The sequence below is a fragment of the Rhinichthys klamathensis genome, unplaced genomic scaffold (assembly GCF_029890125.1).
Source record: "Rhinichthys klamathensis goyatoka isolate OS25496 unplaced genomic scaffold, OSU_Roscu_1.1 h1tg000195l_1, whole genome shotgun sequence".
NCBI lineage: Eukaryota > Metazoa > Chordata > Actinopteri > Cypriniformes > Leuciscidae > Rhinichthys > Rhinichthys klamathensis.
This window is the reverse complement of record NW_026606721.1, coordinates 8542-34777: the sequence shown is the minus strand read 5'-3', so window position 1 is coordinate 34777 and position 26236 is coordinate 8542. Positions and strand designations below refer to the sequence as shown.

General features: G+C 37.3%; 1 protein-coding gene across 1 annotated transcript in view; it reads right to left on the bottom strand.

Moving 5' to 3' along the window:
• adgrv1 (adhesion G protein-coupled receptor V1) overlaps positions 1–19044 on the bottom strand; it is a 168816-nt gene extending 149772 nt beyond the window's left edge. The window contains exons 1-5 of the mRNA XM_056262607.1: positions 18859–19044; positions 16547–16696; positions 6431–6526; positions 1356–1460; positions 1121–1234 (exon numbers count right to left, since the gene is read on the bottom strand). Of these exons, the coding sequence (XP_056118582.1) occupies positions 1121–1234; positions 1356–1460; positions 6431–6526; positions 16547–16696; positions 18859–19044 (651 nt within the window). The remainder of the gene's footprint in view (positions 1–1120; positions 1235–1355; positions 1461–6430; positions 6527–16546; positions 16697–18858) is intronic.
• Positions 19045–26236: the final 7192 nt, after the last annotated feature.

The window sequence follows — 26236 nt, the reverse complement described above, 5'->3', positions numbered from 1 at the left end:
AAACGGGTTTCACATTAACTTTGAAGGGGTCATATAATGCCATTTTTGTACAAGCTAATATGATTCTTTAGGGTCTAAATTAAAATTTTGTAATATACTTCAATTAAAAATTCTCATTAGTATTGTAAGAAAACACTTATTTTACCTGGTCAAAAACAGCTCTGTTTTCAGCACGCCGTTTCAGTGCATATGACTTTAAATGATAATGAGCTTTGCTCACCCCGCCTCTCTGTTCTGTGTACACCGTTTGTAACACAATAACACAATAACCATAACGCGTTGTTCAGTATAAACGTGGGATTATGAATTATATTGAGAACGTCTTACATAGAAAACATGCCGTAATGTACCCTGAGTGTAAACCTTAGACGGCATTCATTGTGAAGCGTGCAGCTAGCGATTTGCAAAGATTAATATAAATATTAATATAAAGATTAATAAAACGTTACACTCACTTCAGTTCTTCTGGAGGTTCAGCAGGAACACAAATAGTTGGTACCGAATGGAGCAGCTTCTTAGCAAAACCAGCTTTATACTGACCCTCGTTTATAAAGCAGTCTGGTGTGTGAAATGATTCGCGCAAACATGAAAGCATTGACGTTGCTGTGGGGAATATTCCCTTCGAAAACAAACTCAGCCACTGCGTCTTAAGCGGTTCGGATTTAGGAACATTAAAATGACTGCTGTGTTTGTTATTACACCCAAGAACAGAACAACACAATCGCTTAGACGCCATTCTGCTCATAGACAGTGCTCCAGCATATCAACAATGACCGCGCCGGTCCGCGCGGACTATGATTGATAGCTCGCTCACGAGCGAGGGCGGGTCTGTGTTGAAACGCTACTGTCAATCTACAATCGTGGGAGGGGCTTCCGACGTCACATGGTCGAACGGCTTGATTTGAGGCAGGGGAAAACATATAAGGAGATTAAAACAAAAACAATGGATGGATTTTTATCATTTTATGAAGGTTGTATACAGGCACTGCCAACACACATTTCAGGACAATCAACTTGTAAAAGTGCATGTACCATTATATGACCCCTTTAAGCTGTCATTATTCATGTGATTTATTTTATGTTTACAAAAAAAAAAAAAAAATTATAAACAGTAGGCTACCTTGTCATCTTGTATCATGATGCTGAAAACTACAACAGCACGACCAGGAGGAATAGTAATGTTCCCCATGTCTGGACTGAGATCTTCATTGGCAGGGTTTGGACCTCCAAAAATCTGTGAATTCATAAAGAAATATAGATAGAGAATATGCAATAGAATCAATATAATCAACAACATATTTTCTACTTCTTTTTTTTTTCATTAGCAGAGTCAAAAACTTTCTGGCAATGCTCACCTCAAAGTTGACAGTCACAGTCCCATAGGTTCCTTTCTCTCGGAGAAGAGTGAGAGGAACATATTGGCTTCTACCTCTTGGCTCCTCCACAGTAATGAGGGAGGTCTAAACAGAAAGCAAACATATATCACTATTTCATGCATGTACTGACAAAATTAGAAATTAGGGATATCAGGAACTGCATTAACAGATTAAGAGACGAGGTCCTGTGACACAGGTGTCCAATTCTGCTCCTGGAGGGCCAAATCCCTGCAGAGTTTAGCTAAAACTCTAATTAAACACATCTGAACTAGCTAATCTAAATCTTCAGGATAACTAGGCTATGTCCGACATGACATACTGTCTGTGTAGGTACTTCTTTTGAATAAGTACTTACTTTGCAAGTGTTAAAAATGTATGTTCGGTAGCACTTTATTTTACAGTCCTGTTCCCCATGTACATACAATGTATGTACTTATTACAATTTAAGCCCTCTAAATCAAGGAGCATCTAGATAGTTAAAGGAAAGGTAGTAGATCAAACATTCTTCATTAATGGTGAGGCAATACCAACAGTTTCTGAGAAGCCAGTGAAGAGTCTTGGGAGATGGTACAATGGGGATCTAAAGGACACAGTTCGGGTGGGAGAAGTTAGACGACAAGCAGTGGAAGGGTTGAAGAGCATAAACAGCTGTGCTCTACCTGGCAAACTAAAACTCTGGTGCTTTCAGTTTGGTCTACTGCCGAGGTTGCTGTGGCCACTGACCAAGTACGACGTTTCTTTGACAACAGTGGATAAGCTGGAAGCGTTGATAAGTTCATACATCAGGAAATGGTTGGGAGTTCCACGCTGCCTCAGCAGAGTAGGACTTTATAGTAAAGGAATATTGCAGCTGCCAGTCTCTGCTTTAACCGAGGAGTTTAAGTGTGCCAAGGTCAGACTGGAAATGACCTTAGTAGAGTCACGCGACAAATGTGTAAGGGAGGCAGCCCCTGTGTTAAAAACTGGTAGAAAGTGGTCAGCAAAGAAATCTGTTGTAGAGGCAAAGGCTGCCCTTCAAATTCAGGATATCGTGGGACAGGTACAGCATTGAAGAGGGGGTTTTGGGCTCAGTTTAGCTCCTCCTAAATGGCACAAGGCAGGCCCAGCTCAAAGGAGGAAGCTGGTAGTCAACGAGGTGCGTAAGCAGGAGGAGAGGATGAGGTGTATAAAGGCCATTTCCCAGGCCAAGCAGGGAGAGTGGATGAGATGGGAGAGTGTGGAACAACGTAAGATGGGCTGGCAAGACCTTTGGTCAATGGAAGAGAGTAGGATCAGTTTCCTTATTAGGTCAACATATGATGTTCTCCCATCACCACAGAACCTAAACCTCTGGGTAGGAGAGGATCCCTCTTGTCCTTTGTGTTCATCACCTGCCACATTAAGGCACATTTTGACAGGATGTAAGGTGGCTCTTAGCCAAGGTCGGTTTACTTGGCGCCATGACCAAGTACTGCGATGTTTGGCTTTAGCATTAGAAGGCAAGCGTAACATGACCAATAAGTTGCCACCTGTTCTAGCAAGACATTACACGCAGAAGACAATATTCCTCCGCCCAGGCGAGCAACCACCAAGAAAAGGTGTTAACACCAATTCTCGCCCAGGACAACTGGAAGCTGCTAGGGACTGGAAGATGCTGGCTGATCTTGATCAACGGCTTATTTTTCCACCTGAGATTGCCACCACTAACCTACGACCAGATATTGTTTTGTGGTCTGGATAAGCACGCATTGTTCAACTGATAGAGTTAACAGTGCCATGGGAGGATGCGGTAGATAAGGCATATGAGAGGAAGAAACTGCGGTATGCTCATCTGGCCACTGAAGCAGAACAGCGAGGATGGAGAGTCCAGGTTTATCCAGTGGAAGTAGGTTGTCGAGGTTTTGTGGCACACTCTACAACCCGGTTCCTCAGAGACATCGGATTCAGCGGCCAAGAGTTGCGTCGCACAGTAAAGAACTTATCTGAAGCAGCAGAAAGGAGCAGCAACTGGCTGTGGTTGAGACGGAAAGATTCTAGCTGGCTGTGTGCAGGCCGCCATGCTACGGTTTCGTAGAATTCTTGAAAACTTGAAGAGTCTGTTGGTTTATTTGTATACGTTCCTGTGGATATTGCGTGAATGACGGGTGGTTGGGCAGATATTGTATTTTGCGGTAGGTGGTATGCCATACGGAACCGTTGCCACTGAAACTGCAATAACGCACCAGTGGGGCTCGACAGCCTTAGTCAAACGGGTTGGCGCGTATGGTCGGGTTGCGGAGAGATTGTGAGATTGTGGTTAGGTCTCAGCAGCAGGAGGGATGTAGAGGTCAGTAAGCTGGACTGAGTTGAGTGGGGGACGGAGGGGGGTGACTCTGGGACGCCAGAGTCACTGTCGAGCCCTCTTGAGGTGTCGTGGGCTAGTCGACGAAACACTGAGGACGGAAGGTGCCCACTTGAAGACCCTAGAGATGTCCCCTACTCGGTTCAATCCAGACGGTTGTCGTGCTGGTCCTGTAGTTGCAGCCGTCGCGTGTGCTGACGCGCCAAGTACACTGCAGCCGTTAACGCCAGACAGAAGGGGAGTCACACCACCATATGGAAAGAAGCGTAAATGGATGGAGAAGCATAGTTTACTGTAAAGCTACGTCTTAGTTTTGCTTATCTTGGCGAAAGCCGAGTACAAATCAGCATGAAGTTTTAACATCTACTCTCGTGTAATGGAAATCATAGTAATAACAATAACTGGGTAATAACTAGGTACTAACCCTGAACCTACCCCTAAACCTAACCTTAACCCATCTAGTAACCTTATATTAACCAGTATTTTCTTAAGTACACTGTAAGTATATGTAAGTGCACATACTGTAAAATGAAGTGCAACCGTATGTTCTATGCATAGTTTGGATTCATGTGTTATGACAACGCAATAAATTTGCCACATTGTTATGTGGCTTACAGTTGCATAGTTTTGCTGACATTCACAATATTCTCCTCTCTACGGTGTCCGAGAGAGCTCAACGCGCTGCAACTGAAGAAAACACATGCAAATAGAAAAAAACACATGCAAAGAAAATAAAACGCATGCAAATAGAAAAAAACGTGTGCAAATAAAAAAAACACCCGCAAATTAAGAAAACATCTTCATCAGTTTCACAACACGTGTGCTCCAAATACTCACAACGCGCTGCAAAAGCTCACAACACAAATACAGAAAACGCGCTGCAAATAACACAGAGCACAACGGAAATGTTTCCAGAAGAACCAAATAAGTGACGAACCCGGCTGGGACGTGCTGGCATTCTTATACTGTCTATGGCTTGCATAGATATCCATACATCTATGCGTCCATACATATAGTTTTATGTCTATATGTATGGACCCTCTTGAAAATGAGATGTTGCATCTCAAGGGGCTATCCATTAATAAAATTGAAAATGAAAGTAATTTCCTCATTATTTTCACCTGGGATGTTCCCATGACAACGCAGCACGGCGTCCATCAGCTGAAGAGCTGGTCTTACCACAGAAATATAATGCTGTTAACATAACGGATGCAAATACATTTTTAGTTTTAGTTTACAAAAAAACTTTTAAAATATGCGTTATATATCTCGTCTCAACTTTAAAATTTTGGACCCTACATTACCTAACATTTCTTACGAAACTTTTCTTTATGAAAATGTAATAACATGAAACAATTTGTACAGTGTAACTGATGTATAGATAAATATCTTTCCCTCATGATTTTCTTCTTTATCTTTTTTATTTATTTATTTTAGTTTCCAGCTCATTGTTCTTTTCTCATTTGTATTCTGATGACATTGAACACATTGTTAATACATTTTGTACATTGTATACAAGTTGTATGTCATAAAAATATTAATCTCTGTATGTTTTGCACAAATAAATAAATAAAGTATAATTTTAAGCTGTAAGCACCAGCACGCATAGATTTATGGATATCTATGCCAGCACGTCCCAGCCGGGTTCGTCACTTATTTGGTTCCTCTGGAAACATTTCCGTTGTGCTCTGTGTTATTTGCAGCGCGTTTATGTATTTGTGTTGTGAGCTTTTGCAGCGCGTTGTGAGTATTTGGAGCACACGTGTGTTGTGAAACTGATGAAGATGTTTTCTTAATTTGCGGGTGTTTTTTTCTATTTGCACGCGGTTTTTTCTATTTGCATGCGTTTTATTTTATTTGCATGTGTTTTTTTCTATTTGCATGTGTTTTCTTCAGTTGCAGCTCGTTGAGCTCTCTCGGCCACCGTACCTCTCTTCAGAATATCACAATATATGTCACAATATATCGCAACACAAAAGTGCAGCAATATGTATCGTGGATGGTGACAATATGTCTCGTGGATAGTTCACCCAAAATAAAAATTACTGTGTGAGAAAGGTTTTCTGAGTTTTAGTGTCAGAACTACATTAAACTTCTATATATAATGTTGAATTTAATGTATAATAATGCAATGGGGGAATATTTGTTGGTCCTGATAATGCCAAATGTCGTATGTTACCAGTAAAAAGAAGCCTACATTATTTTAAATATATCTAGTGAGTGACAGAGTGCAAGCATATTCGTTTAAAATAATTCTGTATTTTCAGCTTCAGAATCATGAATATTATTTTATTCTGGTGTCACCATTGTCCTGTGCATTCGGGTTACCAGTACCAAGTCCAAGCCTATTCATTTACACCCACAATGTAATATCAACTTTGTTAACCTTTTATCATATGTCTTGGGGTATTGCAATAATATCGTATCATGAGTTCAGTATCGTGAGATCTATCAAATGTGACATGAGGGTATCGTTACACCCCTAATTATTATTATTTATTTATTTTTGTAATGGAAAAAAGCAACTCAGCAACCTTTCCTCCCACACACCACTCCCTCACTCTCACTTTCCCATCCATCGAATACATCCCCCCCCCCCCCCCTCCCCCCCCCCCCCACACACACACACACCACAGAAAAAAGTAAAAACAGTTCACGCTTACAGTCACCCCTACCCAGCATGCCCTGAACAACTTCTTCCTGCTGTTCATTGAGGAAATAAAAAGAAACTTACTGAGTTGAAGGAAATTATTCCGAAGGCATTATCATTAGACAGGATGGTGATGGTGGCAGTATTTGGAGTTCCCACTGTGACGCCATTTGATGAGCTCTGAAAAAGTAAATCATTGAAATTAGAGATAAAAAGAAATGTATGTGAGTGTGTGTGTTTGGGGTGTGTGTGTGTGTGGTCACCGTGATTTTGCCAAGTAAGACATGTTCCTTGATCAACATAATTTTGTTGATCCTGGAACAACATTCCTGTCTGAAAATGTAGTCCTATATCCCTATAGCCCTAAAACTCTAACTATAATTTATCCCTAAAATCAGAGGGAGATGATAGATGAATAACACTGATGTAGAAGCACCTAACCCTGGTTGTAAGCCTAAACTTGACAAACTGCAAACTTGTCCCTCAAATCTGATTGGTTGATTTGAAAGTTGTTTTGGGATCAACACAGATGTTGTTCCAGGAACATATTGCACTTGGATCCATATTTTTTTTTAATTTAATTTAATTTAATTTAATTTAATTTAATTTAATTTAATTTAATTTAATTTAATTTAATTTAATTTAATTTAATTTAATTTAATTTTATTTTATTTTATTTTATTAACCAATTTATCCAGAAATCCATTTTATAAAAAAGTTTCTGCAGCTGTATATGCAGAAATTTAGAATTTCAGATTAAACATAATATATGCATATGAGTGTCTATGATGCAGAGTACAAAAAATAAAGTATTACCATTACCAAAACGCACAAACGCTCTCTCTCCTCCTTCCACTGCAGGGTGCGAATACTTTTATAGAGATACATCAGTAGCAGACATTTGTTAAGACTTGCTTACAAAAATTTTCATTAAAATAATGATAAGATAATGGAGCGCAGAAAATAAAGAATAAAACAAGTTTTTCCCATTATGTTTTTTTTTTTTTTTTTGGTCTGTCAATAATTAGCATATGTTTAATGTAAATTTCTCTTAAGGACTGTCTCGGTTTCCTTTTAGTGCCTTCAGCTTGGGTTTCATTTCATGCCAGTGGTCTTTTGTTACCCTTAAGTTGCCCCATTCTGCCAGCCTAAGGTTCATTTGTTAAACAGCGGACAAGTAGACAGTGGAGCCATGACCTGTTGTCATTAATCACTCACTGTCAACAGACTAGGACACCACAGTAACGAGAGGCACTGCTATGAGAAACACATCCTTAGACAACACATAAAGGTGATGGATGCACCTCCATTTCAGTTTAAAAGTAAGCCAGTTGTTGATTCCTCAAATTTCTAAATATTGTGTCTTCATTCACTGACGTACACACAAATGTGTGCATGAAATCTGCATAAAAGGCTTTTGATGAACACTGTATAATTTGGGTCTGTATATCATCCCTTATTTTTAAGGGTTGTAGCCATTTGTTGAACAAGTTGAATGTGTGAGGCTTCCGGTGTCAGACGCTTCCAGTAATATTAGCTGTACAAAAACAGTCCGTTATGCTGCTTGACATTGCAAATTGGTATTTGTCATTATTTAAATTTAATTTATTATAGTAATGATAAACACACTGGATTAGCACAAATGGTTTAACGGTTTACTGCACTTTTCTATTCTTCTATTTATTTATCTATAGCGGGTATTACCGGGTAATGAATCTGGAAGTCTCACACTCATGTTTTAACAAGTTTTAACATAATAAAGGTGTTTAATGTGTTTGATATTTGACACGTGATATTTCTCAAGGATCGTCTTTAGAGAGCTGAGATTGATGAAAGACTTTAAAGAAAAGGTTGTGTGGAAAGCCCTTATATGGTAGTTTTGGGCGTGTTTTATGCAAATTAACAGCCTTGGGCATGCGGTCACTCATTAACATTAGACCAAGGTAAGAACAAATGCATGTGTGCGCACACGTGTTGCGAATTGTTTTGTGTGAGAAGTTCTCCTGTGCATATAAATGTACAATCATTAGTAAATGAGACCCAGAGTCCCAGTGTCTTCTTCTGGATCAACTAATAGCATAAAACCTGTGGAAAACCTTTCGGAAACAGGTGTTATTTTTGCAGTTCCATTTGGTGCCACTAGTGGTGCATAAATTAAACTCCTATGAGATTCTCCTCCTTTGCGTGTTATAGGAAGCTTATTTCCAGGCCTGTGCTTTTCTTATAGTGATTAGCTTTGCATAGCGGCTCTTTAATGTTACGGCACTGACAGTTGTGGTTGTCACAGTTGGTTATTTCGCTTGAAGGTGACTTCTAACGTAGGGTTGCTGCTGCAGTGCCATTACTTAATCCTTATACAAAGTTAGTGGAACCCATCAAAGACCATGCAAAGGATTATGGGCCATTGAGCTGTGGCTGATGAGTTGACAAGCTTTCAGTGCTGTCCACTCAAGCAAGAATTTCAACCATTCTGGGATTCCCACTCTTAAAAATGGGCAGAGGAAGCGTAGAGGTAAAGGAAGAGACTTCTGTCTCTATCGCACATACACAGACACATTTGAAACTCTTTAATTATAGGTGATGAAAAAAAAAGCAAAAATGTATGCATTCAAATTTGATGCTTTTTTAGCCGATGCTTGCACATGAAGCACCTTTAAGTCACACAGCAAAAAGTCATTTTCTGTTCAATCAGAATTGTTGTTCTTTTTTCAGTTAACAATATTTAAACTTCCTTTTTGAGAATATATACACTGTTAGACATTTTATTGTATTTTTGCGGTAACTTACTGGCAGCACTATTGCCAGTAAGTTACTGTAAGTTCCCCTTTACAGTAGCTTACCTGTAAATGTGTGTTTACGGTATGATACCCTTACTGTAATTTCATTTTACAGTAAGATGCCCTTACCGCGATTTAATTTTACAGTAAGATGCCATTACCACGATTTAATTTTACAGTAAGATGCCCTTACTGCAATTTAATTTTATAGTAAGATGCCCTTACCGTGATTTAATTTTACAATATGATGCCCTTACTGTAATTTCATTTTAAAGTAAGATGCCCTTACCACATTTTCATTTTACAGCATATTGCCATTACTGCACTTTATTTTTACAGAATGAAAAAGTACATTTACTTTAATTTATATTTTACATGAATGCTATTGAATTTAATAAATTCCCAAAAAAGTGACTTGAGTCCTTGTACATCAGCATATTCTTTATTCACTGTCACAATCAATTACATCCATTTTATACATTGTGATGCAACATTAGGCAAGGCAGTTTTATTTATATAGCACATTTCATACACTTTGGCAATTCAAAGTGCTTTACACAGTAAGGAATTAAAATAATCACAAAATAAAACCAAGGAAAATTAAAGTGCCCCTATTATGGATTTTTGAAAATTACCTTTCATGTAGTGTGTGACACAGCTCTAAGTGAATGAAAACATCCTGCAAAGTTTTAAATCTGAAAGTGCACCGTATATATAAAGTTATTGTCTTTCAAACGTAAGAGTCGACTCTGAGTCAATGAAATGAATCGTTTTTCAAACGAGTCATAAGCCGTTTCATTGTGACGTCAGGATGAAACATTAGCATATTGCCCGCCCACTTATTGCGCGCAGACACCACGGAAAACTTGAACCTCAAACACTGCAGCTGATTCCTGTGGATGCTGGACAGCATCATGTCGAAAAGACGCTGTGCTCTACAATGTGACCGTTAAGCCAGTTTTTTTTTCACCGCTCAAGGACGAGCATGTGAAGAATCAGTGGTTAAAATTTATCTTTACCATGATACCACAGCAGTATAATCCTAAACTTTTGCTGTGTTCCATTTATTTTACTGACGACTGCTTCTCAAATCTCTGAGTTCAATGCAGGATTCGAGAACCGCTTGCTCTTGAAAGATGGTGTTCAAATACTTAGTTTTGAGTTTAATATTGTGTAGGTCTCCTGCTAACTGGTCTTACTGAAATACTTCTGCTAAGCAGCTGTGGGCCACTATTACCTAAAACTGTGTCTATTAATGCAGATTGTCTGTCGTTCTCACTACTTTGAGGAAAGATTAAGCATGGAGCAAGATTTGTTTTATGTTACATCAGTCATTCACGCTAGAGCTCGGCTAATGTATCCGCAGTTTCCATGTGTTCATCGCAATAAATTAGAAAAATACTCTGTAAATAAATAAGTACAAGTAAAATAATCGGTTTGTTGATGGACAAGCACTTGTTAAAGGGATAGTTCACCCAAAAATGAAAATTCGGTCAGTAATTACTCACCCTCATGTTGTTCTAACCCCGTAAGACTTTCGTTCATCTTCGGAACACAAATTAAGATATTTTTTATTAAATCTGAGAGCTGGATCACTCCTCCATAGGCTTTTATAGGATTGAAACTTGCCGGGCCAGAAAAGTTCTTAAAGACATCGTTAAAATTAGGGATGGGGCCGATCTGATCCAGTATCGGGTCCGATACCAGTGTAATTCACGTATCGGATTTTCCCGTCCCAACCTGCGGAGATATCCGATATCCATGAGCCATATCTGCGCTTTAACATTGTCTGCTGAAATGACTCCAAAAGTGATTCCTGCCGGCTAGTCTGCTAGCTGGCTGCAAACTGCGGAATGGATTTCCTGAACGGAGGCGCGGCTCAATGAGACACAGAGTTATGAGACACGCCTCCGCTCAGGAAATCCATTCCGCAGTTTGCAGCCAGCTAGCAGGAAAGCATTGAGCAGCATTATGTCCGCTGTGGAAAAACTTTACACTGGAAACACTGCAGAGCAAGACAGCAAAAAGCAATGTTTGCAAAGCCGTAATTCAGAGAGGTGGAAGCTCCCTCGCGTCGGTCAACACAACGAACGCAATCAAACATTTAAAAAAGCACCACGTTAAAGAGCACGAGGATTTAAAAAATAAATAAGTCCTCACGTTATGTCAATCACGCTTGCACACTGCCACTGAAACTTTCGTCCGTCAAAAAAATAATAAATTTGAATCGGGTTCGATTTTCTGCGTTTTTCGCATCCATAGCAAGCAGTTTGAATGGAGTTTGAATGGTGTTTTGACAATTCAGAGCCACCGAATCACGAATACGATTTCGGACTCAGCGTGCAAGGGCCTTAAGATGTTTACAGTTATTGCACTTTTCCTATATTTCTAATATTTGACATTTTAAAACCTTGATTTGTTGATGCTACAAGAGCCAGTGTACTTGATTTGTGCTGTTCAGATGCACACTGTTTTATTGATAGTGTGTGTGTAAGATGTTTACACTTGCACGTTTCTTATATTTCAAGACTCAAGTATTTGACATTTTGGGAATGTAATAAATATTGACATGACAATCAATTTGAAACCCTTACAGTTGCATATTTGATTTCAGAATGGGATTTTTCCTGTTAACAGGATTTTCTGTTTTTCTGACTTCCTTTTCTGACCTTATACTTATACTATAAAGTTGCCTTTTGGGACATACATGCATACATACGTACATATCATACTTGCCTGTTGAGAGGAGTTTGTTTCAGCATCATATAAAATCAACAATAATGATAATAATAATATTAAAGCAAACAGCTCTGGTATCGGAATAGAATCGGTATCGGCCGATATCCAAATTCAGGTATCGGGATCGGATCGGAAGTGAAAAAACGTGGATCGGTGCATCCCTAGTTAAAATAATCAGAGTGACTACAGTGGCTCAACCTTAAGTTTATCAAGTGTAGAGAATACTTTTTGTGCGCAAAAAAATAAATAAATAACGACTTAATTCAACTATTCATTTCCTTCTCTGTGGGCCTCTAGTTAGTTCACGTAGTGTAACTGCGCAGCGTTTCTGGCCCGGCAAGTTTCAATCCGATAGAAGCCTATGGAGGAGTGATCCAGCTCTCAGATTTAATCAAAAATATCTTAATTTGTGTTCCGAAGATGAACGAAAGTCTTACGGGGTTGGAACAACATGAGGGAGGGTAATTACTGACAGAATTTTCATTTTTGGGTGAACTAACCCTTTAATGCTGATGCTGAGGAATTACAGTTGCAACATCTCACAATGTACCTCAAACTGAGTAGTGTATTACTGAGAAACGTCCTGCTCGAGTCGTCCTTGTGATGGAGGTTCGGGTTGAATAACGAGTTCTTCCAATGTTTCATTATTGGACTCGCGCTCGGATTGATATGGTAAAATCGACGTCATTGTTCGTCACTGTGTTTAGTTTACGGTGTAGGAAGCCTCAGGACAGCTGATGTTGTTATGGCAATGGGCGTTTTTGTTTTCGACACATGCGCTGTACGCGGTAAACCAATCACAACAGACTGAGCATTCTGGCCAATCAGAGCAGAATAGCTCGTGAAAAGGAGGGATTTAGAGAGATTGATTAATCTGACGAGTAGTTTGAGACTCATTAAAAAATGTGGTGATGTGCAAATGTATATTATGAGAAAATTAAACAGTTTTTTGACCTTTGATGCATCTAAACCTGTTGTAGGAGACTGCAAAACAACATTAGGAAACTTTAAAATAGCATAATAGGGGCACTTTAAAACAGTTTTATAAGGAATTAAAAGAGATATACGATACAGTTATAAAATTAATTAAAGAGTAAAAAGATGATACATAGATAAACTTCTCATCTGGCAAAACACGGCGTATCATAATTTTCACAACTCTGAGATTTTCCCATGGTGATTATACTGTGTCTGTGGTGTTCTTTCGGCGCGCCTAAGAAATATATTGGACGTATCCAATAGGCCCGATTTTTCCCTAAAATCATACAGGAGAAGCTCTAGGACTGACTCACGGTGTAACCTCGGGTTCACTGCCACATCAGTCCGCACCCCACAGAACCTCGATTTTAATAACACATCAAACTCACTACTCTACCACAGACCCAGGTCATCAGCATGGTTTCATCTCTCAAATTCCCCAATTAAGTATTTTTTGTTTGTCTCTTACCCAATTCGCAGAGCCATTGAGTTCAGTTTAGAATCAAAAGGAGAATTCAAAACTGAATTCATAACAAATCAAAGCAGAGATAATGACAATACGCAAAAAAAAGCATGAAGCATGAAAAAGCATCCCAGTTGGTCTTGACTGGCCTCCATACCGGTAAACCACTGATGGCTGATCTGAAAAAACAAAACAAAAAACAAAAACAGAGAAAATGTGTGAGAAATGGTCATGAGTTTACAACATGTTACTGACAGTATTTTTATTTTTGGGTGAACTATCCCTATAATTGCCTGAATGTACAATTACGTAAAAGGTACACTGAGTAACTTAATAGCCCTTAAAACTTAAATCTGAAATATAAAGCTTTTGTAGCATTACAAATATTTTTACTGTCACTTTTGGTCAATATAATGCATCCTTGCTGAATAAAAGAATTAATTTTATTCAACAACCAAAAAAATTATAATAATTACTGACTGAACAGTAGTACTTTCTATTTCAGATAACTTAAATGCTGTTCTTTTGAACTTTCTATTCAAAGAATCCTGGAAAAAAAAGTGTACAACTGAAAATAATCAGAAATGTTTCACACAAGTGCTCCTAAAAATAAATGTAAACGTAGAGCCCTTGCAAGTTATGCATTACAATGTTAATCACATAATGCATCTGATAGTTAGTCAAAACATATACTTACAAAGCCAAAGATGCTCAGTGCTGTGGCTCTTAAAAGAGCCTTTGAGCTGTAGTTAGAACTCCTGTTGACACAGGGAAAAGAGAGAAAAAGAAGAAACATTATTTTTCATTATGATTATTGGCTAATATGACCATATGTTATGAACATGATAAATCACAGATCTAGGATGACTGCTATATTGATCACACAGTCAATCAGATTACAGTTTTACCAATAATTGACATAGAATTTCTAAAATATGTTGCAATGAATATTTTTCTATTAATCTATTAGTCTGCCATTACATTGCTTTAAATTCGTTACTATTTTAACATGTCATATTTCTGTTATGTGCAGAGTGAATCCAGAATGTATATGTATGTAGCCGTCACATCTCTTACATCGTGTACACTTTGTTATGAGAGAGCGCGAGAGAGTGCCTTTGAGAAAACGCGCAAGGCCTAACGTTAAGTCCTAAACACCACACACATTTAACTGACGAGTAAAATATGCCATATCTGGTCGTAAAAAAGACGGGAAACCATTGTTTGTGTAAATACTAGATTGGGTCCATCTAACGTTACTGGAAAAGGCAGTCAGTCAATTCTATGACATTTAAGTTAATGGGATATGAAAATGGCGGTTTTTGAGGAAAGTTCATTCAGATTCTCCTGTAATAGCCATACTTCATACATTTAGCTATATTTAATTGATATTGGTAATGGTTTACTTTGTAAAAGTAATGTATAAAAGAATTTGTTCAGTAAAAAGTACTTACCTCCGAAAAACTCACAGCTGGCGTCTAGCGATGCGATCCACTCTCAGCAGGGACGTCCGTTATGTGCGACTGCGAGCACTCTCGACACGTGACGTCACACAACAAACCTCAGTTTACATTCTTCCAGGTTGTCGCGGGCCTCGCACGAGGCCAACAATTTAAATTTTGTGAGGTGTAAGCAAAGTTTATATATATATAATTTAAAATAATGAAAAAAATACATTTATATCACCACACGTGTACTGTTTTACCTGGCATAAAAAATAAAAAAAAATTATTGCATGTATGGGAACCATAGATGGGAACCAGTTGTGGATTTAAAAAATATATAAAGTTGTGTACACAATGAACAAAAGTGCAGTCATCCCATGAATTATAAGGCAATGATTACACCTTATTTGTACAGTGCTTATATGCCCATTCATATATAATGCAGAGATGCATTTACAGTAGCACTACTGCTTTTGCATAAACAGTAAAGTACTGCAAATACCCATATACAGTAAGTTACTGTAAATTTCATTAAAAATACCCACAATGCAGTGCATATTACAGTAGTTAACCGTAAATAATATAAATGGTATTTTACTGGGCTTTTTTGCGGTAAGTAACTGTAAAATTACGGCAAAGTCTAACAGTGTATTTTAAGTTAAGTTTTTTTATTTAAGTTTTTTTTCATCTGCACTGGCAAATGTTTTATTGTTTTGGCATTAATCTCATAAAACACTTAAGTAAAACTAATATTATTACCAATATTTTTTATGAATTGAAATACAGCTCAAATAAAAAAAAAAAATGTATTAACCAGGGTTAATGAAAAACTGTAACCGCAATACAATCTGAAGATTTAAATAAAAAAAAAATTGGGGAAAAGTACTAAAATTACTCAAAGTAAACTGAAATAAAAATAAATTAAAGCTAAATACAAAATATGAAAAATTACAAGCACATAACAAAATTATTAAAAACAAAACAAAAAACCCTAACAATTTGGTAATGGGGTTAAAAAGCCATTGATAATTGATTTTGTTTTATGGATGCTTAGATATACAGATATAAGGATGTTTAATTTATTTTATAAATTAAAATTAAATTATTTTATTTTATTAGAAACCGAGATCCCCTTGAACAACCTGAAATTAAAGGGTTAGTTCACCCCAAAATGAAATTTGGGGTGAACTAATCAATACTTTGGGGTGAACTAATCAATACTTATCAATACTTTCTCAGAAAGTACTGATAAACTTCGATCCCTTAAGAAGCCTATGGCGGAGTGATCCAGCTCTCAGATTTAATCCAAAATATCTTAATTTGTGTTCCGAAGATGAACGAAAGTCTTATGAGGTTGGAACAACATGAGGGTGAGTAATTACTGACAGAATTTTCATTTTGGGGTGAACTAACCCTTTAAGGCCCGGTTTCACAGACAGGGCTTAGATTAAGCCAGGATTAGGCCTTAGTTCAATTAGGGCATTTAAGTAGCTTTAATAAAAGTGCCTTAGAAAAAAAAAAAACATCACTGGTGTGCATCTTGAGACAAAACAATGGCACCGACATATTTTAAGATTTGTCAGAGCAAGTTGCTTTCCGTTAAAACAGCTCAAACATGCATTTTAGTATGAGATAGGCAAAAGCCTTGTCTGTGAAACCATGCGTAAGTGTCTTGCTTATAGGCACTATCGGCCAGCTTTTACTGGATTTGAACCTACACCCTTTTAATTACATGCACAGATATTTAACCACTGGGCTCTACCTGCAGAGAGTCAGTGTTTCCTGGTTCAAGCATTACCTGCAGGCGGAGGTTGAACACAAAGGTCTCATCAGCCTCAGGTATGTCATCATCCCTCACAGCGATGAAGATAGTTTTACTGCTTTCAGAGGACAGCAGAAAAGCAGCAGCAGTTGTGGCCTCAAAGTCACCAGTGTCCTCTCCCTGAAGCTGGACAAGCACAAGATAATGCGTGGAAAACATGGAGAACAGTCATCAATTGTTTTAGTTTTGGGAACAATTCTTTTAAAGCATAGATGTTCTTTGTTTTTGTTTTATTTCGGAACGTGCTGAACAAAAATCAAGACTTGGATTGGGAGAAAACGGTTCTTTATAAAACACCTCAAAGTTTGTGACGGGAAATCCCTGACCTCTTTTAAACTCAACCGGCACCATCTGGTTGACAACTGCCACCTCTAGCACATGCTTTGATGCCACCCACTGTAAGCCGCTACAAAACGGGCTCTTAGATCCTTCCTTCTACAGTGAATTTATGGATGCCATTCAATGAACCGGCAACACTTGCCCACTATGCGTGTTAAACAGGCACTGCCTGCTCTGACAGTAGGAATATTTGTGTTTCTGTGCTAATTATGGCCATATGTGCTATGATATGATTTACCAGACAGATGCTTGGGTGTTGAGACCCAACCAGCTGTTAAGGCATTAACACATCAGGCAGTACAGAAGCACGGTTAGCTCAAAGGTTCTGTGGAGCCTTAATCAAATCTACAGTACAAAATCTCACTTATGCTTCCTATAACTAAAGTATTTCTTACTCATCATGCTCTTATTATGTGCCATCAGTGTGTTGTGTGTGTCCTTATGACTTACTACTGATACAATTAGAAGGAGACATTATGTGATATATTTAGTTACTTGATAGAATAAATAAGACATTTTTTAAAATGTTTGTTTTCTTTGGAATTTCAGCCAATGTTTATATAAACAAATTAATAAATATTAAAATACTATTAAAAAATAAAATTCAATCAAAATAATTTTTTTTTTATAAAAACTAAATGTTTTTTTAATGCTTTACGTTTTTTTCTGATAAAAGGTAGAACATTTTCTGTTCAACCCTGTCATGCTTTGGCATTTGCCCTTGTATTATCAATAATCATACAATATCTTATTTATTTCTTTATGTTTATTATTTGTTTGTTTGTTACATTACAACATTTGTTTAAAGGCACAAAAAACCTGAGAATTTACTGGTGGTTCTTTCTAAAAATGTAAGTGTCATGGACTGCCTGCTTTGTTTTCGTTTTCATTGACTTTTAGGGTAAGTTTACACGAGAACGATATGCTTAAAACGGAGAAGTTTTTACTGTGAGTTTTCCGCGTACAGACGACACCATTTTCAAAACGATCCCCATTCACATGGATCTGCGAAAACTACTAAAAATGCTGTATTCTGCTGCCAGACCATTAGATGGCGATGAAACACTATAGACTGAATACGTAATAGCATGCGCAATGACGTCATCGTCTTCAGAGATTCGCGTTTTTGTTGTTTATACCAGACCGTTTTCAAAAACTTGCACTTTGAAACCCGTTTTCAAAAGTTTGCGTTTTCAGGCATCCAAAACGCCGTTGTTGTGTAAAGTGCATAAAATGTTTTACATTTTTTGTTGAAGATGGTGTCATGTAAACAGCCCCTTTAGTTTATTTCTCTCAGTCACCCGTTTTCCTATATTCCAGTTTCCCGCTCTTCATTTGTTACCATGGATTTGATTCATTAGAATCATTCAGTTTGTGGTCTGGTATTGTTCATGTGTCGTATCTACATGCTGTTTCATAACCTTTCAACTTGTGGATTACTTGAGTTTGCTTTATTAATAAATATTTAGTTTATTTTGAACTGATTTGAGTTTTGTTTTACTCTTTCATCATCATATGGACTAAACTGTGATAGTAATCACATAAATTTAAAAAAAAATAGTTACACTTTATTTTAATGTGTCCTTGTTACAGTGTAGGCCTATACATTTAAGTAGTAATATTAATAAACAACATAGGATTAGGAATAGGGTTTGGTTTAGGGTTAGTTGCATGTAATTATGCATAATTTACTGATATTATTAGAATAAGTACATGTAACATATGTAACAAAGACACTGTAAAATAAAGTGTTACCAAAAATCCTTTTAAAGCCTGAGCACCAAAATTGGAACATTTTGATCAGCATACAGTTTAATTTGATCAAATTGTATATTCATTTTGATAAAACCAGGTTTACATACATTAAAAACACCAAACAACTGGCAGACACACAAACTGATAGTAACAACGATTAACCATACTCATGCAGATTGCTCTTCTAAACTTACCAGAACCAGAGCTGTGACATTAACTGGATCTCCAACTCGTTCCACCACAAGACGCACTATAGCCCTGCTGCTCTCGTTCACAACAAACTGAGTCTGGCCCTGGAACCTCAGCTCTGCCGACTCAGACCTGGCACTTGTGGTGAGCAGCATCAGAACCAGGCCAGCTAGACCAAGAACAGCTGGCATTCCTAAAGAGAGAAAAAACACACAGTTCAAGATCTGCATGAAAATTCCTCCAAAAAAAATGTATTTTGTGTTTCAAACATAACAGCGTAGGTTTTGACCGACATGAGTAAATAATTTTTGTTTGAAATATCCCTTTACGACTTTGGAAGTCAAGATAATATGACTGTATGACTGACCCTTTCCCTTTAAGGTTCCTGACCTTGAAGGTCAGATCCCAGTTATTGTCACCTGCAATAGGAGACAATTCAGACAGGCATTTATTGTGGTCATCTCTTTTGAAGAGAAAGAGACTATAAAGTTTTACTGCAGGCCTCAGACAATATCAGTCTCTTTTTCGTTTCTTTAAGACTGTTGTCATGGCTAACAAAACAGAAAACATGAAGTTCAAATTCAAAACAACGTCTGGCCATCTATTTAGTCCTCTGCTGCTTTGAAGCACACACACACTTTTTATATTTGCCAAATTACATGGTAAATACACAAGCTTTGAATGAAGTAATCTTGTTTTTCCTTTTTTTCTTAGAAGAGTCACCAGGGAAAGTTGGACATTGGTTAAATTCAGCTCTTCATATGTTCCACTTCTGCTACATCATGCGGTTATTCTTGAGCCACAAGGTTGCTGGGAGCAGACGGCGTTCATCAATCAAGGTGCCATTTCAGATTACTAAGGGGTTCTTTCTTTTGAGTTAGTGAGAATAAAACTTTGAGGGGCAGAAATGCAACCATATGATTTTGGTACAATTTCATTGCTCCATTTGGGTATGTGTGAGTGTGTGCACATCTAAATCAAAAGTGTGTGTGTATGTGTGTGTGTGTGTGTGTGTGTGTGTGTGTGTGTGTGTGTGTGTGTGTGTGTGTGTGTGTGTGTGTGTGTGTGTGTGTGTGTGTGTTTGTTTATGTCCCTTTTGGGTACATTCACCAGGATACACACCAGTAAACTGAGGACCACCTCAAAAATTGAGGACATTTTGTATGTCCTCATTTGTTTGACTATATAATGGCATTCAGCATACTCTAAAATGGTGTCCAGACTTAAAATCTCACTTGTCCCAAAAAATCAGTTTTAAGTGATTTGTGTATGTGAAGTGTGTATGCCCCCCCACTAAAGTGTGTATAACACAGCGCCCTCTAGGAGTACTGCACTTCCGGAAAAGATACACACTTCGGGGATTCTGACCAATCAGAGCGCAGGAAGCCACTATGAGAGCGGGACTTAATGATCTGACCAATCTGAGGCCATCACGTCATCAACAAAAATGGCGGAGCGGAGGCGATATCATTATTATGAATGAATTGACAGATAATCCACATTCAATAATAGATAAATTCGCAATAATTATTATTTAAATAAAAATAGACTAATTTACCCTGAGCAGCAGGAGCTCTCACGATGTATATGGGCATGTTATTAAACTTTAATCCTCGCAGTTTTGCTCTCGCATCGGAGTCTGCTCTGTGTAACGTTATGTGTGTGTGAAGATCGCGCTGCTGCGCGTCACCGAGACTATACAGCTGTACAGTAACTTACATAGGAGTTTATTAATCATGTAGGAACGAGTTTGAAGCGGGGAAGAGACAGAGACATACGTCATGTGAATTTACAAAGTACATATTTTCTTCCAAAAGCGGAGGAACAGCTGTTTAAATCTGTCAATATGGATGTGATGATTTATTCATCCAAGTTTGTTTAATAAAAACACACAAGCCACCAAAAGATGTGAAAACATGCTAAATCGCTTGCTTTTATGAGTGATTTTATTTGTTTGAAGTGTTTTCTCCTACTTTGCGTTCTGCCGTTTCCTCTCATAATATCAGTGATTTCCCTGAGTGGCCACCGCCCCTCCCCCACCCCCCGCACGAGCAGGACAGGACTCCGTTACCAGTTACCACAGCAACACATTCACTACAGCAAACAAGCTAACTTTTTTCTTTATATATTATATTATATTATATTATATTATATTATATTGAGGAGAGCAGTTACAGCAAACATTATTCTTATTATATTATATTGCATTGTATTATTTTATATTATATAAAGAGGAGAGCAGTTACAGCAAACATTCTCTTTGTAGTATATATTATATTATTTTATATTATATTATATAGAGGAGAGCAGCTGCATGAAACATTCTCATATTATATTATTATATTAATTAAATGTTTACACTAATTACATACGTTTTTTTAAGGCGCTTTGGTGCATTTCTCAAATCACAACTAAAATTCTTGTTCAACCTCCACATCATCTAGTCACTTGTGCACATCATGAAAGCAGTTTATCATTCTTTTGAACAAATTGCAAATGCTTTGGTACATTCATGCAATAAATGTAAGTGTCTGCTGTTTCTTACATTATCAATTGCTTATGTCATGTTGATCAAAATGTATTATACTGGTTCTCTGTTGAATAGTCTTACCCCTCAAAACATATAGGCATTAAATTACTAGTTGTCATAAACTGTCAAACATATTTTCTATACAATTCTATTATACTTTTTTTGTCCTGAATTGCAGATGTGAATTTTGAATTTCACTAATGAAGGGGAATGTAAAGCATTAGATCAATCAATGATCACCAGTTCTCTATAATCGCTCAGAGTGCATCTCATGAAGCTTCCTCTGGAAGCCATATAGACAGAGCACAACACATACACACTCTGAGAATGGAAGAACAACAGGGTAACAGCCGAGAAGAAGAAGAGGAGGAGTAAGGATGTGTGGTGGAAGGATACAGAGGTAAAACAGAGAGATTGTAGGTTTCTGAAGAAATAGGGGCCAATATTGTAGATCATGTTCATGACCTCATGGCCGAGGCGGGTTGAAAGCTGAGCTGAATGTTGGGAGAACAACCGTGTGTGTCCTCAAACATTCAAGTCTTTATAGACAGAACATGCGTGTAATCAGACAGTGTTCACTATACTGTACTGTTCACCATAAGCTGTAGACTTACTGTATTACAGTGGAGTCTACTTGCATTTTACATGAGACAGTAAAAATACGTGATAGAGATCCCTTTCCCACTAATTAGATATCTTAAATGATGTTGTGTGCACTTCTGTATTTGTCTTCATTGTTGTACAGCCTTGATGTTAATATTTTGTTGAAAAATTGTTAAGACCCCAGGAAGAATAGCTGCTGCTTAATGGAGTAGCTAATGGGGATCTAAATAATAAACAATAAACAATAAACTCTACAGATAAAGCGTTGTGAATCTAGTTTCGCGTACCTACCCCGAAGTGATAAAATAAAACAAAATTATGTATCAAATTTATAGACAAGTAATTTGTTCAGGCATGGTTTTCTAGGGAAATACAAACCTACGCACATATATTCAAACGCACATAACTATAGAATCAATTCTTAATGCGCATGTGAACGCCATCAGCGTTAATCACAGGTTCACGTTTAAAGTCTGTTTAGAGACATTCATATACATTTTTACCTTGCAGTTACTGTAAATCCGGCCTCTAGTTCATAAACGCCAGAGGAGAACTGGCCCCCACTGAGCCTGGGTTCTCCCAAGGTTTTTTTCTTCTCCATTGGGTCCCTGATGGAGTTTTAGGACACCATCGGGTCACTTGATGGAGTTTTTCGGTTCCTTGCCACTGTTGCCTTTGGCTTGCTCAGTTGGGGATATTCAAATTAATTAACCAATCATTAATACCATTGATCAGCTCTACCAAACGTGGATGTTTTTCCACTAAGAAACGAACATTGTTATTATGTTTTGATTGATACTGTGAAGCTGCTTTGATGCAATCTATATTGTGAAAAGCGCTATATAAATATACTTGATAGAGACATAATGTAACACACACACATATACAGTATGTGTTTGAATAGTCTGTTCATCGCAATGGCATTGGTCATTTTTTAACAGACCAACAGTGTATCTGTGAGTCCAGTCTCATAATGGGTACATGTGTTTATGTGTCATACAGATAATGTGCAGTCTTTTCATTGTCATCAAAATCGTAGCCAGTGTTTACTTCTCAAAATACTGATACAGTTATATTGACAACCATCAAAAGCCTGTAACTTGTTAAAAATCCTTAGTACAATATATATCAATGAACATATCAGTGCCTTGTGTCACAAACAAGAATGTCAAAATGCTGTCATGTAATCCTATTGTGTTCTGCTGTTTGTACGAAATGCACTTTCCTTGTTTGCAAATCTTAAGGATGATTCAAGAAATGTACCAAAGCGACTGATAAGAACTGTTTATAGAGGAGAGCAGTTACAGCATACATTCACTCTCTCTCTCTCTATCTATCTATCTCTCAATATATATATATATAGCCTATATATATATATATATATATATATATATATATATATATATAAATCGATAGATAGATAGATAGAGAGAGAGAGAGAGAGAGAGAGAGAGAGAGAGAGGGGGGGGGGGGGGGGGCAGAGCAGTTACATATAGTCATACAAAAGAAAAAAAGTGTTTAAAAGAATCATGAATCAAGCTGACACGTTTAAATGTTTGTTTACATAATTATTTTGTACTTAATTTGATTTTAAAAGCCATTGGATCTGCACTAACCCTAACCCTAACCCTAGCTCTGCCTGTGACTGTCAGTCTGACTGAGATCTGCTCACACTGTGATCAGCCGCCCTTCCCCCACAGCACTGAGACTGATCGCGCGCGCGCCCTTCCCCCACAGCACTGAGAGAGACTGATCGCGCGCGCGCCCTTCCCCCACAGCACTGAGACTGACTGGAGTGACAGAGAGTTGAACTTGTCTCTGGCTGAACTAACAGACTGACAGTTACAGGTAGATAGCTAAGCAGAAGTGCTGCTCAAAAGATCACAAACTGTCGTGGCTATGCGTTTTTAAAGCACTTTTACAAGGTCTATTAGCTTCTCCGCCCTGTAATGTAAAATACCATTAATTTATGAAAGAAATACAAAGAAGATAATGCTGTTAAAGTACTTGTTAAAGTTTAATTTAGAGCCTCGAAATAATCCACACCCATCCCCCATCTTAACTCGAATAAATTGACAACAACACAGACTCCAAAAGTAGAGACATATTATACCAGCTTGAATATCAGCCCTGCTGTGTATTTGCATACATCAGTTTACTATTTTGATTAATAAATGCTATTAGTAGAAAATAAGATGTCTGTTCAAGATATCTAGGTTGCTCATTTTGCATTTTTTGCTCTTTTAAACCTGTGCTTGTTCGGACATGCGCACTGGTTCCTAGTTCGAGTCGGGTGAGTTCGTTTACAAGTGATCATGTGCTCTGTCCACTAGAAAGACTTGATCCACGACAGTTTTTTTTTTTTTGAAGAAGAAGAAGAAACACTACTGCGATTAAAAAAAAAAAGATTCTTGTCATCAGAGAGTTTTCTATTCGGTCAAATAAATAGTCACAATTGCAACGTGAAATCCAAATACGTAACTACGTCATTTACGCACGTCTGCGACAGTGGATGTATTTTCCCGGGAAATGCAGACACGTGACAATGGGACGCGAAACAGTCAGACGACAGCCCTCCACCCTCCACCACGCAGGAAAGGTGAGATGAAGTCTTGTCCTGAAAATGCATGATAACTAAATACATTGTGAAATATGAAAGTTAGTAAGATGTATGTTTATTTTAGTGGTTTAATTATTTTTTGCTTAGGGTTTTATTTACTTCTCGATTGTATTTTATTTGTTTCTCATTTGATAATTTGTTGCAATAAGGAAAAAAGTATATTGCCTACTTGTAGGCATTGACCAGTAAATATAATTTTGTTATTTCTTATATAATAGTACTTTAGATTCTACAAATTAAAAAAAAAACGAGTCAGTGATAGCCTACTATATCATTGTTTTTCTCAAGTGTTGTCAAATTGCAACTGTGATTTAAAATATTAATTATATATTTTTATATCATTATTATTTGATATATTTTTAATTTTATGTAATACAATATTTGCCCAAAAATCTTTTTTTCAGTGGAATGTTTTTTTCTAGATTTATTATTTATCTTTTTTATCTTTTTTTGCCCAATGATGGTACATAGACACTTTATAGTATTTTTATTGTGTGTTTCAATGTCCAAAGCAGACAAAAAGCACATTAGAAATAGTCCATATAAATCTAGCTGGTTATTGACTGAAAATATCCTGTATGCTGTAGCTAATCAATATAGTAGATTCATGTCAATTGTGGTCACAAGACACACAAGAACCAATGTTTTTTGGCATCATTGACATTGCCTTTTTTTAATCTAAATTCCTGTTGTAGACTGGTCACACGTGCTGTCATTGAATAGAGCTCTGTGATATAATATAAATATATACTTAAGTGTTGAACAGAAAAAACACACGTGTTTGGAACAACATGAGGTTCAATTGGAACACTTAACATAATTGTATGTTAATTACGTATGTTTTTGGGTGAACAATTCCAGTAAGATCAACAAGATTTTTTAAATATGCTTGTTTATTTCATTCACATTATATATATATATATATATATATATATATTTTTTTTTTTCCCAGTCATTTCAAGAAAGTAAGTCGCCATGCTGGGAAATAAAAGACGTAAGAAACCTCTGCAGGACGCTGAGCATCACATTACCTGTGAAACCGACAAGCCTGAGCTTCAAGAGCAGTTCATCAGCAAATATAAAGGCAAGTATTTATGAATAAGCAGTAATAACGTTACTCTACAAAACTGATAATTTAATATATAATTTATTTTTATTGTGCAGTCAAGATTTCTGAATAGAGTTCTGCAGGCATTAGCCCGAAAACAAAAACAGTTGCATTTTTGCATTTCTGGTTCCATCAACCCAAAGTCAGTGTTTATTTGCGCATTCTTAGCCCAATTATGCACAATAAGCCCATAGTGCGTGTGGTCATGTAAACGCAGACTAAGGTCATCATAAACGGCATAAGCATAAACCAATCGACACCGCTAGATTTTTGCCCCTTATTCCAGATTTGCCCAGCATGTAAACACATTAACCTGCGTTCTGTGGCTTATTGAAGTGAGCATGTGTGACTGGAAAGTGTCCTTATTGTGGATTTAAGCACATCCAGACAGAGCGAGCGTTTTCTTGACCCAAGAACATCTTAAAAAGTGTTCTCAAAAAGTGTTCTCATCTCATGCAGAAGTGGTACAGTCAAAATCCTACTAAAACTTCTTTGTCATTGTGGAGAGTGCAGTGCATGGTT